This window comes from Podarcis filfolensis, assembly GCF_964270895.1.
Source record: "Podarcis filfolensis genome assembly, chromosome: 3".
In the NCBI taxonomy this organism is placed as follows: Eukaryota; Metazoa; Chordata; class Lepidosauria; order Squamata; family Lacertidae; genus Podarcis; species Podarcis filfolensis.
In genome coordinates, this window is record NC_139606.1 from 63,739,848 (window position 1) to 63,758,234 (window position 18,387).

At 40.4% G+C, this 18,387-nt stretch overlaps 1 protein-coding gene across 5 annotated transcripts in view; it reads left to right on the plus strand.

Annotated features, from left to right (window-relative positions):
* Positions 1-18,387, plus strand: part of PHACTR2 (phosphatase and actin regulator 2) — an 88,904-nt gene that overhangs the window by 46,990 nt on the left and 23,527 nt on the right. For all 5 annotated transcript variants that reach the window (XM_083607698.1, XM_083607699.1, XM_083607700.1 and 2 more), the window contains 2 exons: positions 8,337-8,504; positions 17,616-17,696. In XM_083607698.1, the coding sequence (XP_083463824.1) occupies positions 8,337-8,504; positions 17,616-17,696 (249 nt within the window). The remainder of the gene's footprint in view (positions 1-8,336; positions 8,505-17,615; positions 17,697-18,387) is intronic.

Consider the following 18,387-nt stretch of genomic DNA (forward strand, 5'->3'; position numbering starts at 1 on the left):
TAATGAGGGAATACAGTGGTTTTTCTTAATTTAGTCATGCATAAACATCCAGAGGAATAAATTAGGTGTGTTATGACTCTACTACACAGTAAGTAGAGTCCTGTTACTGGTATTCCAGTAAAAAGCATAGATAGTGACTGTGGGCACGTTGCTTGCTGCAGTGCTTTTTTGAGGTAAAACAATGGTGTGGATAAAAATGCTATAGGTGCCAGCACAAAATGGCTGCCATGGGCAACAGAAAAAGAGGTGACAGTACACACTACCATGACAAAAATGCGTTGCCTTGCTGTTATACGCATCTGAGAAGAAGTGGGATGGTTATATGCCTGCCTGAAAACAACTGTGGACAGAAGAGCTCACTCTGTGTGTGTGTGTGTGTGTGTGTGTGTGTGTGTGTGTGTTTCCCTCTGTCACAAGTGGTGTGTGGCCATTGTTTGCCATATAAACATTTCTTCAATTAACTGCTCTGTTTTTATAGTTATGGCTAAGAGGTGATGTCAGCAGTGCATTCCAGACAGGAGTAACAATGCCAATGATACATTTTCAGTGTTGTAACAGAAATGATGGTACATAGGAGGCCATCAGAGAGCCATCATACCACTTTGGCTGTTTCTGTAGTGAGAAAGAATGGGACTGAGATGCGCCAACAGCTGGCGTAGGGGGAGGGGAGGGAGAGAAGGGAGCTTGCGTTGTTTTTGCTTGCCTACAATCCATAAAAAATTAAAAAGCTAAATCACATAAAATTATGTTTTTTAAATCTCTGTAAATTAAACCTTTTTATAATCTTGATATTTGCGATTACAGTTTATGATGTTAAATGCAGAGATGATTGCATATAGCTATAGTCCTTCGTTGTTAAGCCCTTTAATTTCCAGGGATGGCTTTTCAATGTGATACCTCTGCATTAATTTGATAAAGAAGTTGGACGGGAGAGACTGCTCTGAGTGTGCTTTTGTCTTCCCCGCCCCTTGCCATCCCCCTTTCCTTAGTGGAGAACTTGAAACATTAAATGAAACAGCTGTTTGCCATGAGTGAAATGTGATGCCTGATAAAATGGGTCTCTGACTGGCTCAGCTTCCTCTGTTCTGTAGGAAAGGAACCATCATTGGCTTTGACAGGATCCCTGTTCTTCTTCAAAGAGAAAAAAGATTCATTCAAAACAGCAACTATATACCTTTGCACATGACCAAATGTGACATAAAATTTAAAGCTGGCAAACTGAATTGTTTGGACAGGTTGCTGTCATAGTTCCTCTGATACTTTTACGTCAACCTTTGAGTTGTATCCATTGGTGATTTTGTACTAGCAGAAAGTGCTCCTTCTTGCTCTCCACAGTTCTGGGTGGCGACCCCAAGCCTAGGGAGCAGTTTTTTTGGGGGAGTGCTGTGTGTGTGCTCGGTGGAGGGGGGAAATTGGGTGGCCATGCCTTCCTTGAGCATAAGCATCTTTTGCTAGTCCAAACTGACCATATAACACTACCCATTGTTGTTGATGAATTGGCAGAGAGTAGGAAATTGACTAGTTGGTGCTAGTGCAGCCACAGCCACTGCAGCAGCCATCTTTTATGGCAAAACAGGATTAGACTACATATTATGGATTAAAGTTAGGGATGCGTGTGGTGCTGTGGTCTAAACCACAGAGCCTCTTGGGCTTGCCAATCAGAAGGTTGGCAGTTCGAATCCCCGCAACAGGGTGAGCTCCTGTTGCTCGGTCCCAGCTCCTGCCAACCTAGCAGTTCGAAAGCACGCCAAACAGTGCAAGTAGATAAATAGGTGCTGCTCCGGTGGGAAGGTAAACAGTGTTTCCGTGCGCTGCTCTGGTTTTGGTGTTCCATTGCGCCAGAAGTGGCTTAGTCATGCTGGCCACATGACCTGGAAAAACTGTCTGCGGACAAACACCGGCTCCCTTGGCCTGTAAAGCGAGATGAGCGCCGCAACCCCAGTGTCTTCTGCGACTGGACTTAACTGTCAGGGGTCCTTTACCTTTACTTTACTCGATTAAAGTACAGTAGGTTTGGAATTACGTTGTACCTGGTTCAGTGATACGACTGCTCTGAAACTATGAATTATGAAAACCCCATAGTCAATTGTCAACCATTAAATTGATGTTTATAATATTTTGTTTATTATAATCCACACGTTCATAAAAATATATCAAGGTGCGTTTACAACATAGAAGGATAAAATTGGCAAAAAAGCATCCAATCCACTGATTGGTTAAAAAGAGAACATTTTATATTGCAAAGGCCTCAAACAATATAGTTCTCAGAAAGCATCTGAAAGAAAGAAGGGATGGTTCCTGCTGAGGCGCCTTTGGTAGGGAGTTCCACAAGGCAGCGCCTGCTGTACTAAAGGCTTGGTCCCTAGTGAAGGTCAACTGACGCTTGGGGATGCGGGAAACCACCAGAAGTGGTGTAATACATTTTTGGGCTTCAATCTTGCTTCCGTAGGCATAAGAGTTTACATTGTGGCTGAGTGGGTTCTCATGAGAACTTTGAAGCTTGGTTCTTTTAGATACCACTTGCAGCCCTGTCCTAGACTTTTTAATGAAAAAAGCAGAACAAGCCTTCATGGCTGAAAGCACCACGTTACATCTAATATTCCACCTCTAGATGCTGTGCTCCTCATTTGGAATGTCACGTGGCAAATACATCAAGATCCAACCAAGGTACCAGATTTTTAACATTGGATACATTTTTGAAGATACCTAACCATATTTTGGATCTTTTGCCCATCATCAGTTGATTTGTTTTAACAAAAATCTGCTGTCCACAACTCTTTAACATCATTTTACCCAATAAATGTGAATCAGATTTAGAATTACTTTAGCTGTGATTGCTATTAAAGAGTAACCAGCAGTAGGCTACCAACAAGATTGATTATCCCATTTAATCTGAATAATGTGTTAAGCTGATTTGGGGGAGGGAACTCTGTTGGGCAATTAATTTCGTACTGTGAACAGTGGTTTTAAGGAATGAAACAATTATTTTAATAACTGGACTTGTGATTTGAACTGTTGCGGCTTTCCCTCCTTCGATATGAACACTTTGGCTGGTTGGGGCACCTTTAGAGTGCTAGTACTCAGTGCTGGGTACTAAATTTTAAGAAGTACCTGGACAAACTGGAATAAGTCCCTATGGGAATGCTCAGAATAATGTGGGGTCTAGAAGCTATGTCTTAGTTGAAAGAGTTTAATATGTTGATCCTGGAGAAGAGAATCATAGAACTACAGAATTTTAAAGTTGGAAAGAATCCCAAGGGTCATCTAGTCCAGCCCCCTGCAGTGCAGGAATCACAGCTAAAGAATCCCTGACAGATGCCTCCCCCCTCTGCTTAAAAACCTCCAAGGAAGATTAAGGAGAGACATTACAGTGGTCTTCAAATACCTAAAGCGCTGTCATGCGTAAGATGAAGCTGACTTGTTTCTGGTGCACCAGATGGCAGGACTTAAACCACTGGCTGCAAATTGCAGGGATGCAAATATAAGACACACGCAGGATTGATGTGAGCAGACTAATTCACCTGTTGCTAGTGACTGGAACAGAGCCATTTCTAGCTTCCTGTACATTCTCAGAACTATAGAATTAAGAATTTATAAGGAGAGGGACAAATTGATGTTAAGCTGCAGGAAACAAATGATAAAAGCCTCAGTTTCTGGTAGACACTGCATTCCTGTAATGCAAAGAAAACGTGTGGTGTTCCTCTAGGTCCTCTCCTGAAAGTCCAAAAAAACACTTTAAACTCTCCTGAACCATTACAGTGCTTCCTACGAGTTACTGGTCAGAGTCTGCCCTTAGTTCAATTGAGGGGGAGCATCCAGAATCTTTCCTTCTGCACAACTGTTGCTGGCTTTAACTTTCCTGGGATGTCAGCCAGTTCAGGAAGAGACCAAGTGATCCTGGCTAAACACAGAACCACTGTGAGTTGAACTGACAGGAGGAGAAGATGTCATCTATGTCCTGCCAAATCAAGATACATAAACACTGTGCTTTGCTCTCTTAGTTTCTCCTTTTATTGGTAAAAGACCGAAAATGCTGATTTTTACATTCTGCTTTTCAAACAAGAGTATTTTTCTGTATCGTTTTTGGGTTCATTTCTTTATATCTAGTCTTCATTATTAGTGTTGTACTGCTGAAAGATGTATATAAAAAAACATGATGCTGTTGTGGTTTATTACAAATACCTACCGATTCGGCACTATTTAGGGTTCTTTTTAGACCTTAGCAGGTTAAAAGGTTGGCAGGTTAAAAATGATGTGGTGGGAGGGGGGGAAACTCTTAAAGGAATTAGGCAGAAGGCTAGTTCACATGGTCAGGACCTTTCTCCATATCCCAACAAACCCTGGGGATACAAATGCGTGAAGAATGTTATGCGTGACTTTGCAGATATTTTGGCTTCAGTTTCCATTTTGACTGCAATTCTATTCCAGTTACATCCAGCCTACAAAAGCTTAATTAGGGTTGCCGTACATCTGGGATTTCCTGGACATATCCAGAATACTGCATTTTGCAAAAGAAAGAAAGAAAGAAAGAAAGAAAGAAAGAAAGAAAGAAAGAAAGAAAGAGAGTTCAACTAAGAAAAGCTCAACAACTTTTCTGTCCGGATTTTCACTGCTTGAAATATTGCAACCCTAGCTTAATCCAGAATACATTTATTAGGGTTGGACTTAAGTGGGATTTAAGTTCTATTGACAAAACCCTTAATCTTTAAGGGTTGCACAAGGTGGCACAAGACTTGTTATTATGGTTACAACAGACATGGCCACCTCTCTGGGCATCAAGCCATAGTTGTGTCCATGGATCACATGTTATATTATTCATGTGAATGTGTCTCCTGGAACAGTCAGGAGGGCATGTTGCATACAGAAGGGTTTATCTTGGCAGTTAAGCAATGTTTTCAGGTTTCACAAGGAATATTGTGGGGGAGGGGTGGGCAAGTAGGAGAGCAAATCAGCAAGGGAGGGAACATATATATATATATATATACAAGAGAAGAAGAAAATTAATCCATGTGTACTGAAGATATAAAGCCGAGTAAATTAATCCTGTGAAATAATTTCTGAACTCTGGAAGAGGAAACACTGCTATGGTAAAATGTGTTGGTTTTTTCAGTGAACTACTTCAGGGTTAAAAATCATAATATTGAACATAATGTGTGTGTGTTTGTGTGTGTGTGTTGAGACCCCATCTTTATATCATAAACCCAAGAAAGATGAGAGGATCTTCTCTACCCGCCTTCTCAATATTACGGCAGAAATCAGGGTTCATTTGCAAGCACTGCTACCTACATTTTTAATCTCTTCTCTAGCAGGAGGCCTAATTAACATTTTGCAGCATTGGCAGCCCCATCTGGAAACTACTATTCAACCACCCACATTAATACTCAACCTTTTCCCTTTCCTTTAATTAAAATGCTGTCAGAACACTTAGCTCAAAGAACTTCCTGAAGTTAACAGTTGTATAGCGAGGTGAAGAAAAATGCATCGAAGCCAGTAGTGCTGATCTGCTCTTGAAGTACAGTACAGCCTTATCTTTTGTATAACTCTACCCATTAGATGTTAGCTATATTTCTTTTTCCTCTTCAGTGCCGGAAAACAAAACGGGCAAGGGGGTTCTCTGCAACTTGTATATAGCATTGCTTTCTCTAATAAAACTCTGTAGAGGTTTGTTCTGGAGATAGGAACAAAAATATAATTTAAACTGGGATCTTACCATTCAGAAGACTCTCTGTGACAAAATATGTGGCTGTGTTTGCACATAATGGTAAGTGACCCTTGAGCTTTTGCTCTCCCCACTATCTCTTCCATAACTCCAAGGAAGAGTTTAGAAGCTTTCACTTCTATGTTAGACTATTTTGAGTCATTTATTTGTTTTAATTATTTACGGCCCTTCATCCAAGGATCACAGGGTGGTTTACAATATTGCAGTTTGTCATAATGTCTCAACCTGGATGTCTCAGCAATAGTTAATTGAAACTGAGTCAACTTCAAAACCTACGTTTATGAAGCTTTTGTTTCCAAAGCTAAATCACCTCCATTGAGCATTAATCAAAAATGGAAGCAGAAGCTTCCAGTCTCCTTGTAGCCACACCAGAGGCGGAGTTAGACTGGGAGGCACATGAGCCTGAGGTTCAATTCAGCTTATCCTTGCATCCCTGGCTTGGTGACTAAACCATAGTTTAGCGCTACAGTGGTACCTCTGGTTAAGAACTTAATTCGTTCTGGAGGTCCGTTCTTAACCTGAAACTGGTCTTAACCTGACGTACCACTTTAGCTAACGGGGCCTCCCGCTGCCGCCGCACGATTTCTGTTCTCATCCTGAGGTAAAGTTCTCAACCTGAGGTACTACTTCCGGGTTAGCGGAGTCTGTAACGTGAAGCGTTTGTAACCCGAAGCGTTTGTAACCCAAGGTACCATTGTATATACAAACTAAGACTATGAGTTGTTCTTGTTGCTGAACTGGAACAGTATCGAGTTCTGTGAATATGTTGATTAAGCTGCATTAGGGTTGATGCAAAATGCACATTCCTGACTTCATTACTATAAATCAAGTGATGAATTGCATTTGTGAACGAGCCACCACAGAGAGAGCTTTCATATTTTATCACAGAGTTTGATCCAGCCCACTGCCAGTGCAGTTGCCTGCATGTGGAATGATCCATATAGGCATAACAGAACCCTGTGTTTCGCTGCTTTTCCTGAGGTGCATGGGCACTCCATGGACCAGGCCGTGACAAGGAATGGGAGGACAGGGATATGGGATGGGAAGACTGCATTCAGACATAGGTATATGTTAAGGTAAGTGTAGAGAAATCAAGTGAAATGAATATATGAACCAAGCCTTGGGCACCATGAATTAATATTTCGTTAGGGCCTGGTGAGACTGCCTGTGAAATAACAGCATAATAAAACAAAATGCTCTGAAGTTTAACAAACTTGTGTCCTTCTGATACTAGTTGGAGAGATGTGTGTAGATAGGTGGAGAGCAAATGTGGCTGATAACAGGCTCAGTTCCAATGTACCTATGTAGGAAGTTGCTAAACAATGTGTAGTCCTTCCTGCATTGCTCTTGTGACTGTCTCTTAGCTGCTGCTCCTTCTGGCCTCTGCTGCTGTGTTGTGGCCCTGCTTTTCTCCCTTCTCTGTTCTCAGCTGGACATTCTGTGTCCTACCCTGTTTGTCAAGTGTGGTGCATATTAGAAGCGCTATATAAACAAATGATAAAATAATAACTATAGATATTCCTGGCCTCTACAGCTTATCATTGACCTATGCTTGTCATTCCTTCATCAAAACTGTTATCCACATACATAGCTATTAGGCTGCTTTTGTGAGAAGCTGAATAGCATTGTCTGGTGAAAAATAATGACAGTATGCACAGGATGGATTGCCTAAAAATATCCTGTGTAACAGTACAGCAGTAAAGAGGATGTCTGAGTCATGAGGGTTCTAGAGAAGGAAGGAGAGAGGTGTTTTTTTAAAACGATGAGGTCTAAAGAGCAAAGGGGCTTGTGCTCTTTACATTACCTAAGTGTACTGATCACAGACAATAAAAATGATAGCATTCCTTAGTCACTTGTAGTCCATGTAATAAAAATTAATTGTAGATTCAGTAGGTACAACTCAGAGAAAATCAAGCACACTTCAATGCTTATGAATGATGTGTTTAACTTTCCTGGATTGCTTTCAGGGAACAACTGAAATCTGGAAAATGTTAAATTATGCTAAACTTGGAAATAGATATTTTTTGTAGGATCTACAAGTGCTTTTAATGACAGCCATGTTACTTTGAACTTGTATCTACATTTTGTAGTTATATTGTCCACCCTCCATGTTTGACATTTCTTTGTGTACCTCACAAGTCATATTTGTTTGTTGCTTTTTAATGGGTTCACCATAAAAGTGGGGCAGTAGACAATGTGGCACTTGTGGCTCTTTGGGGCAGCATGTGGTACCTGGAGTACTAAGAATAGCAGCTTTGATTTGAATATTAATTATGTTAAACCTTGCTGTTTACAACGTAATGCTGAAAGTTTGATGTTAGCATATCTGGAAGGCTGCTTGAGTTCTGGATTTATTCAGAGTGCTGGTTCAGCGTTTGCCGTTATCTTTTATAGTTCTGAACTAGAATGTGCTTACACATATTTTGTGATACTTAATCACATTCTCATTGTTAGGTATGTCTGAAGTTATTTAGAATGTGTTAAATGTATATTGCCACATACTGTGAAGTGGCTGTTATTTTTCTCTTTGTTTTGCATGTTTTAAAAAATGAATGTTTTTCTACAGGTTTTGGTAACCTAACATGCTGCTTGCTGGTTTTTGTTTTTATATATATAGTTGATGGGATAGACAAGACATCAATTGCAAACTCAGATGGGCCAAACCCAGGATCCCGAAGTCCTTCTTTCAAGAGGAAAGGCAAACTTTCTACTATTGGCAAAATCTTCAAACCATGGAAGTGGCGGAAGAAGAAGACCAGTGAAAAATTTAAAGAAACATCAGCAGGTATCACTTTGGGCAGTGGCAGAGGTTACTTGGTGGTGACTGGAAAAGGTTATGGTTGATTAGTTGCTTATTTTATTTATTTATTTGCTGCATTTATATCCCGCCTTTCCTCCAAAGAGCCTAAGGTGGTATACATGGTTTCCCACCTTCCACTTGAGTCCTCGCAGCAACCCCATGATGTAGGTTAGAGCTAAGAGACAGTGACTGGTCCAACATCACCAAGTGAGCTTCATGGCCAAGTAGGGATTTGCACGCTGGTCTCTGTCAGATGTATTGACCCCAACAGAAAGAACTGCTTCATTAGCTTTATATGCCACATGTCTCAAATATTTCTCTGACCACAGTTCCTTATGGAACAGCTAGTAATCTCCCTTCTCCATCCCCGCAGTGCTTCAACTCTGCCACCCTGTTCCTCATTTCAAGGTCTTTTGACTAATTGTTTCTGGTTTCATACCTTTACTCCTTTCAGAAGCTAGATCTGAAAAACATGCTGCACATTAAAAAGAGAAGAGAGACTGCACCAGACATTTTTAGATATGGCACCGTCTCTGTAGAATGACCTCTTGGCACCAGGCAGAACTCTCTTTCCCCCCACAAGCTTTTAATTTCCTTTGACCAGTTTATCCTATGTAATTTTATTGTTTTGGTATTTTAAGTGGCCTGTGCCCCACCAAAGATTGATCAGCTATATCTTCTGCAGCCTATGCATTATTCCATACCAATTCAAAATAAGATTGTGTGACTGATTGTTCTGCGCATATTATGTAACTTTTTTCTGCTTGCTGTCAGTCCCAGCCTGTGGTGTCTTTAAGGCAATTTGTTCTAGTCCCTTGCCAATTTCTTTCTGTCACCATTGTCTTAATAACCTGTTAACCTTCCATTCCTCTTCTTGGCCTCTTCCACCTACCCATCTTTCTCTCTCACGGACTAAATTCCTTCTCAGACACACTGAACCGGTTAAGAATTGTTCTGATGTCTAATAGATTTGGTCAAAAAAAGAAAAAGAAAAGATCAGGCCGTGTGGTGATATGACAAAGGAGACATAATTAAAATGTACCTGACCACAGTGGTATTTTTTTGCAACATGGGAATTTTTAACAGTAAAACAACTAATGTTTTGTAGTTCTTGCCAAACTGTAAATCACGTTAAAAGCATCTCGCAGTACCTGGAAACACCTCTGTAAGGTACGCAGGCATTAATTCTCTCTTTTTACAGTTATATGGAATGCGGACATCCAATCTGTTCTTCCAAATGTCACCTTCAAAAAGTACTTTTCATTTTTCTGGTCCATTAGAGCAGAACTAGATTCAGAAAGCTCTGCTTACAATAGGTGACTTCTGTGCCTGGTGTGATATATTTAAGTCTTGGAACATAAACATGTAAGCAGGAACATTCGCAATAAAACATTTGCGGACTTATTTTCCTGGAACCTGTTGTTTACTTTTGTAGGATTTCTTAAAAGCGAGCTTATATATATGTAGTTGGATATGGGTCCCTAATCATCAGCGGAAAGCACAGTTGAAATAAAAGCATCCTGAGCATAACGCCCTTAGAGACAAAGGGTAGGATCCTGATACTGTGCAGTACCTTACCTCTGTGGCTAGACTGGCATTCATTTGCATTTAGTTATGTTTTATACTTGGACAAGGGAGATGATATTTGTAGCGTGCTTGTGCCATATTATTTTACCAATTATGCTCATGCATGTAACATTGCTGTAATGGGGTCCCCCTTTGGGAGCAGTTTCGAGAGGAAAACTTTTAAGCACTCTTTCCCATTGTTCTTTCACTTCAGATAGGGGAATGCCAAAGCTTCGTTTGCTTATTAGTTTGTTTTGCTTTTTTAAAATAACAATGGGGGGGACGGGACTCAGGGGAATGCAGCATGCAGCTACGTGTAGTAGTCTGGCCCTCAGCCAGAGAACTTGGGCAGGGGCGGGAATCTGATTGTTTTGTATTAGGCCTGTGAAAAACAGCATGTATTGAAAGGTGCAGTCTTGGATGGAGGGCTCAGTTTTCTTACAAAAATATATTGGAAGGTGATCATACTGTGCCAGCAGCTGAATAAATCTATGTAAACAGCACATGATACGAGCAGTTAAAATTATGGAGGATTCCGTATGGAAATAACTTGTACTGATGTGGGAATGATGAATGAATTCCCCTCCCTCTTTGGTAACATGTTTTCCATGTAGATCTTGAATCTGTGCTGCCAAGCTGCTCGCTTTGCAAAGCTGAGCAGACACAGTTTCGTCATCCTAAAAAACAAACTTTAGGAAGGATCTTATGAGTTTCTGCTTTCGGAAGAGGAAGAGATTTCAGTAGTTTATCGGCTGGAGTGGATGCTCCTTTGAATATCCATAGGGAAGGTGGGAGGGGTGGAGCAGAAGCCGCGTCTGGCTCTGATTGCATCAAATGCTATAATCCCAGAGGAGAAGTTCGAAGCTAAATGAAGATACTGCAGGTCTACCTTTGAGAAGCAAAAATATCTGGATGCATTTCAGAATGTTGGATTAGTGCTTTTTAAAAAATAAGAATGGCATAATTAAGAGAGCATGAGGATTTAACAGCTGCTGAATAACATGGTTGGGGACTCTTAAAGTAAAAGTGAAGAATTAATAATACATTTATATATTTATTTATATTCACATTTTACTCCAAGGAGCTCACAGTGGTTCTTCCTCTCTCCCCTCCCAATTAATCCCAACAACAACTTGTGAAGTAGGTTAGTCCGAGAGGCAGGGACTGGCCCAACGTCACCGAGTGAGTTTCATGGCCAAGTGGAGATTTGAACCCAGGTCCCACGGGTCCCAGCCCAGCCCTCTAAGCACCACACCACACTGGATCTCCGTTGAGCACATAGGGCAAATGTTTACTTGAGCAGACATATAAATGCCAGCCAGAGCTGTCAGGTAGAAAGAAGGGGCCTTCTTGAACTGTGGGATTGCCGGAGAACTGAAATGTTCTGATGAAAGAGACCACCTTTTTTAAAATGGTGTATATGTTCATTGTAAAGGGATGCTTCTCCTTAGGAAAGGCCCATGCAGTGTGTTACATTTATACAGCATCCAAGTCCCCCGCATCCCGTTTTTTAAAAGACTTCCCATCTTTAACAACACCTTCTATGTGAGCTGAGCTACCACCTTGACACATCCGCACTCTAGCTTCCCAACTCTGTGAAGACAGGTATATTTCACAAAGATACAATCCCAGTTGTGTACAAATACTTTGGTCATAGTAACTTCACATACAAATAGCAAGGCATGCCTTCTATATTCAGTTCCATCACTTTCCCAGAAGTAATTCCATTTTCTCCCAGTGCTTCTTTAACAAATTAACTCAGATGAAAAATCTTGAAGAACTCTGAACTTCTAAAATGACATTTATTTAAAATGCAACAGAATGATATTCTGTAGCTGTCTTGATTCTGAAATAAAGCAGATGGTCTCAGTGTGTGTTGTTGAAGCGTTTGATTTTATGTTTCTTAATTTAAGTTTTAATAGCAAAACAGTAAATCACTGTTTCTTACAAAAATGTGTCTGCACAACTTTTAAAAAGATAAGATGGAACACTTTGGCAAATTATCAAGCACTAAATCTCTCCAATATTTAGTGACCTTTGCCTACGCTGTCTCATTTACTCTGCTTCAGATTCCATCTATTTTATATAATCAAAATACAATTATGCCTTAATAAATGCAAAGTGCCTGGTATTTAGACAGCTTCCTTGCTGTACTTTTTGTTCCTTATGCATAGCTCAGATTTGGTTCCATACCATTAATAAATCTAATGCTTCTGCTCTTGTTCATGGAGAATTTAAATTGATGGGTGGCTGCTGCTATGATACAGTGGGAAGGAGGAAATGAGCACAGTTCAGTTCTGGTGTTTTGACTATAACACTGCCAGCAAGAGACATTCATTAGCTGAAGCAAAATATTCTATTAATAATATAAAAAACCCAAGTATAATTACAGCATCATCATCTTTATTCATCTTCATTAATCTTATGTGGAAAAACTTCAGACAGAAAAACCACGCTCCTTACTTCCCCCTAGAATCTTCTGCTCAAAGTGGCATTTCACATCACTTCAGGATAAAGCGAGCTCTTCTGCATCCCTCACAGAATCCGTTGAAAGTGTTTTTTGCTACAAAGGTCACCTAAGGCAGATGGACTTTGTGGCTCTCTTTCTGCCAGCTATGCCTAGAACTCCCATCTTCTATAGGGCACTCTCTCTCATCTTCCAGAGCCCATCTTTTCCCTGAGACACGTGGATTAATCCCATAATCTTTACTGTAATCAAGTTTCAGGTGTAAGTAAATCTACATGCTCACATTTCCTTCCTACATTTTCTCTTCCCTTCTCTTCCTTCTGTGGTAGGCCATACATTTCTTGAGAGCAAGTACCTGTCTTTTTGTTTATGGAATAATCTTGAGTGCTATGCATGCTAATGGGGGTGAATTATAATGTGTGAGACAAGACAAGACTGTCTTGTCTGTGAGGTGTAATTCAGATGTTTAAATTACCACATCTATCCCCTGTAACATTTTGCTTTAAAGAAACCACAATTAGACTGGAGCATGAGGTGTATAAATGTTTTAAGTCATCAGAAACTGAGGAAGTAGAATTTCAGATTTTTGAGCATCTAAATTAGATGCCCCAAAGTAACATTTTAGAGCTTGAGAACAATTTGTGCTGAGAATATTTTGTGGGAACTTGTGGCAAGTGGCCATAGGTCAGTGGAAGAGCATGTGGTTTGAAGCAGACATTCCCAGGTTCAGTCCATTGGGACTACACAACTAAAGGGAAGCACACTTTGATCTCTGCCATCACCATATGAACAAGGGCCACTGGGAGACCGCACCCTCTGTAGTATCACCCTCTGTAGTATCAACTTTCTAACTATACAAAGACTAAAGTTTCTCTATCCATTAGCTAGAGAAGAAGCAGCTGCAAAGAGCTTGCTCTCTCTCTCCCCCCCCCCCCCCGCAATTGCTAGAAAGATCACACTGTTCCAACTTCCTGAATTTGCTTGCTTTCCCTCTTCACTCTCCATTCCATTTTCTTTTTTGCATCATGTCTGTTAGTCCCTGCTTGCCGGCTACAAGCTGCCTTATCTTTTTTTTAATATCTGTACAGCATTTAGAAAAATGTTAGGCACTCTATAAGTGTTAAAATAAAAATAGCAGCAGAGTTGGGAATATTTCTGCTGAGAGAAACATTAGAGAGCTATCATTCTTCAAACTAGACAAACTCAAGAGCTCAGAGCAGCCAATGGTCTGACTCCGAATAATGTCTTAAGATGCCGATAAATACATATTAGTGGCCCTACACATTTCAGTAAATCTCCTCTAGGGTCTTTCTGTAACAGGCAGACGACTGACATATGTACAGTACCTTTGTAACAAACACTCCAAAACTATAGTGTTCCGATCGATACAAATATATTTATAAATATTCCAAGCATTTTCTGGGCGAATATATATAACCAATACACAAGTTACAAAAATGTGCACAAAAATATCATTTATTAACTTAGTCATAAAAACATGCAACACTTTAGAAACTTCAGCACATGAATGCCTACAGCTATTTAAAAGCACATACAGTTGCACAGATATCTGGACAATATATTCTTCCATAATTCAAATGCAGTAACATGCATTTCACAAATTACATAGTCTTTTGGCGAACATAACAGAAAGATCCAGGGCATCAGAAAGTTTTCCAGTGCAAATTCAGTCCCATCCCCATCCCCATCCCCAATGTGAATTACCCTAATTTCCAGGAAATTTTTGAACTCAGAATTTTCTGGCAAACTCATTTCCCTCCCCCACCAAATAGAGGGGGTTGTCAGCAATGGGATGTTCTGGGCTGGCAGTGGTCCTTATTAAGACACAACCTTCCAAGCGCATGATTAGCCCTGCCAAATTAGAGCAGCATTATCAGAGCAGCATGAAGGTGGTTCAAGCCCTAGTGTTCAGAAAAAGTGAAAAATGGGGTGAGAAGGGTTGCTTAGAAACCCAATGAATATAGGACAATAAAGCACACCAAACTGATGATTAAGGAATTCAACACCTTTTATCTAGCAGCTTAAGAAAATACAGTTACATATGGAGGTGCTGCAATATGTTATCTGACTACGTATATTCATGAATAAGTTTCTCTACAAAGTAGGAAAACTGACTTGTCTCTCACAGACTTCCTGAGATCAAACATGATCATAAACATTCTGCATTTATTTCTTTTGTTATATATATATATTTCTATAAAGAAGTATGTGATTGGAAAAGAGGATGTGAAAACAAAACCTAGGGTGCATCCATATATTAGAAGAGAATGTCCCCTATAAAGCTGAAGTACATTGTCTTTGTTGAACTGCAATATTTTCCATTATTGTTTAAAGTAATATTTTTTATTGAGTTTTTCAAAACAAGCCATATTTTGTGAATGCAATAATAAAGAAAAGGCTATTTTGTGCTTTTAAAGTATTGCCTGTGACTTAATACATTTATAACTGAAAACATCTGCAACTGAATATATTTATACATCTATTTTTTAGGGGGTTTCTTTTTTCCAAACAGGCAGGCGGCATCATGCAAGCGACCTGCTGCTTTGCACAAAGTTCTTTGGATTAAGGCCATTGTGTTTAAAGGTGGGATGGGGAAGCTTTGGCCCTCCAGATTTTGTTTGAACATCTGGACAGTCACAGGTTCTCCATTCCTGATTTAAAGAATATTTAATACTTTGCAAAAACTAAAAACAGCAGGTCTCCATCCAATTGGCTCACACTGAAACCAGGCAGAGGCAAAGGAAGAGAACATGTTGGTGGTGAGGAGGGGAAACAATATGTGACTGCGCAGAAGGAGTTGTAATTTGCTTAAGGCAGTGTGGAACATTCTTAAATCTGCATGCTGCTACAGTTGGTAATTACTACTTTGCCTTTAAAAAAATGAAGCAAAATATAGAAGGTAAAAATTAAGGAGGCAAAGCTAAAAGGATTGGTTTTTACAGGCTTTTGAAATAAGAAAGGAGGCATATAGGATTTTAGCGGGAGGAACATTCCGCACATACAAAGAAGCTAAAGAAAAGGGAAGATGAAGAGAAGCAGACCAAGCAAGAGACATGAAAAAATGATGACTTGTAGCAATAAGCAGGACAGATAGGATAGCTGTAGCTCCACAAGCCAAGTGTGCCTGCTCGGGGCCTGATACGGAAATATTCTGCTTGTTTAATCGCTTAATGTCTGTCTGGTTCACTGGTGTCCTGTTTTGAGTAAGGAGGAGATAGTGGCTTAAGGGAGCAGATAAATCTGAGCCATATTTAAATCCCAAAAATGCTGCTTTGTGAGGCAGATGATGAATACACAGAGATTGGAAGTGTGGATGGCAGGACTGATGGTAGAAATGGCAGGAGGAAGGGACTCCACCTGACCTAGCTTATAGATAACACTTGAGGAAAGTAAAATGCTTAATTCTCTCCCAGCAATGGGAGATGAAAGGGGGGAAGGATTAAACGAGTGGAAGAAGCAAACATTTTAAGGGTCACATTCAGAAGATAGACTTAACAATTATATTTTGAAAGAGCAGGGTATTAGCAAATGCTTCAGAAAGTCAGTATGAACAATTGGCAAGCCAGGGGTGATATGCCACCTTAAATCTACTGGGTATTCTAGTCTCAAAGAATGAATTGTGGCAAAATTGGGTTCTTTGGGATTCCATTATTGTGGTCTTAGATAGATGTGGTCTATGAAGCATGGCTGCAGATCTGCCTTGGTTGACAATCAGGGACCTCTGATGTTCTGCATCTTAGGGATCTGTTGGATAATGTGCACTTTTCCTGTGCCCCCTCTTCATTGCACCCTCTTCATTGGAGCCACAGATGCTCAGAAGTACCAGTTTACCTTCAATGATTATTTATTTGTGTTTCTGCTTCTTTCTGTCAGCAGAAATAAGTTTTATAAGCAAACAAAGCAGCTTATGGTATACTTCCTGGAAACTGCAAAATATGCGTGCACAGAAAGTTACATAGTTTACAGCCTGATGCACCACAGCATCCAAGAAGTTATGGAAAGTCCCCTTGTACAGAAGCCAGTAAGACCTGGTCGAAACTGGAAGTCTTCAGACTGAAGGAAGCTGACACTAAGTAGGACTATTGGTCCATCTTGCTCAGTATTATGTATTCTGACAGAGCCAGTGGCCCTCTGGGATTTCAGACATGGTTCTCTCTGAGCCCTACCTGGAGATGCCTGGGATTGCACCTGGGGCCTAGAAGCTTTTCCACTGAGCTATGGCTCTTCCCCAACCTGAACCCCGTAAGGGAAACTGAAAGGCAGCCATTATGTACAGACTGGAGACCCCACTTTGAAGGTCACTCTTTGTATTCATCATAGCATGTGCTCTCAGATGACTAGCCAGTGGTTTCTGTACATGGGGATTTCCTGATATATCAGGCTGTGAGTTATGCAACATTTTGTGCACTCATGTTTCCAGGAACTATGACATGCATAGCTTTATATAAGAAGAGATACATTTTCCCACTTCCAGGGTAGTGTTTTACAAAGAATTCCTGTCAGCACTGGGATTTCCACTTGGGCAGCAGGACTTTCTCTATCTCTCCTGCCCCTGCTCTTTTATAGAGGCCTGGGGAAACCTGAGGGGCAGAAGAGGGGGGAAACATTCCACTGCACAAGAAGAAATCCTTGCACTAACAGAATACTCGCCTTAGGGCTACATTGTATTTCATCCAAAACTTGGATGGGAAGAATGATTGCCTGTCATACAAAACAATGCCTTAACAGAGTATGTGAGTGTGACTCCGCTATTACAAATTTGCATAATATATTTCTGTTCTGGAGGTTCATTGCTATTCTTGTTACTAATAAAAAAAAAAGTAGCTGCACTTGTTAACAAAAGATCAAACAGCGTCGCCGACTTGTACAGTGCTCCTTTTCTGTCTAACAACAATATTTTGAAAAGCTATTGCTGAAGACAAAGGCTAAGGTCTTTGCTTTTGTTCTTTTTAATCTTTTTCTGGCTTTAAAAAATATATATAATTGCTATAATTGAATTTCAGTGAATTAATGTCTACATTTTGTCTGTTTCTTTTTTGAAGTGCTGGAAAGAAAGATATCAACAAGGCAAAGCAGAGAGGAGTTGATAAGAAGGGGTGTGCTGAAGGAAATAACTGAACAAGGTGATGGCAATTAATATAGGCAGCTGCTAATAACTTTTGTATGCCATTTAAATGATTAGCATTATTTTTCTGTTGCTACTATCGTTGTTTTGAAACTCTGTGACATGACTGATACAGCAGGCAGGGACACATCCTTTCAAGCGAGACTCATAACCCGCTTGTGATAAAACCCCTGGGTCTTCTGTTATAAGCACAAACCATACTTCAGTCTGTCATTTGTGTCTCATTGTTTGGGAAAGTGAACTGAATAGCAAGGTATATTCAGGAGAGAACATGGGAGCATACTTGAATCCAAGTATTCGTGTCAGGTGGCTGCGGTGCGGGGGAGCCTGCCATGCATCTAAGTGTTGTGCTGTTGAGTCTAGATGTCAAGGGAAGGAAGACATGCTTCAAAGACTGCTTGGAATGCCCTAAAGAGGGTGTCAAGTACTCCCAGCAAAACTGTTGATACCATAATAATTCTGCTACAGAAATCTATGGGGCGACCACACTTGAAATACTGTGTATAGTTCTGGTCACCACACCTCTCAAAAGATATAGAGCTGGAAGAGGTGCAGGAAAGAGCAACCAAAATGATCGAAAGGATGAAGCAACTCCTCTATGAGGCAATGTTACAACATGTTGGGGCCTTTTATTTTGGGGAAAGGTGTTGTGTGCACATTGGCTTGCTCAGGTTGACTAGGAAGAGCTA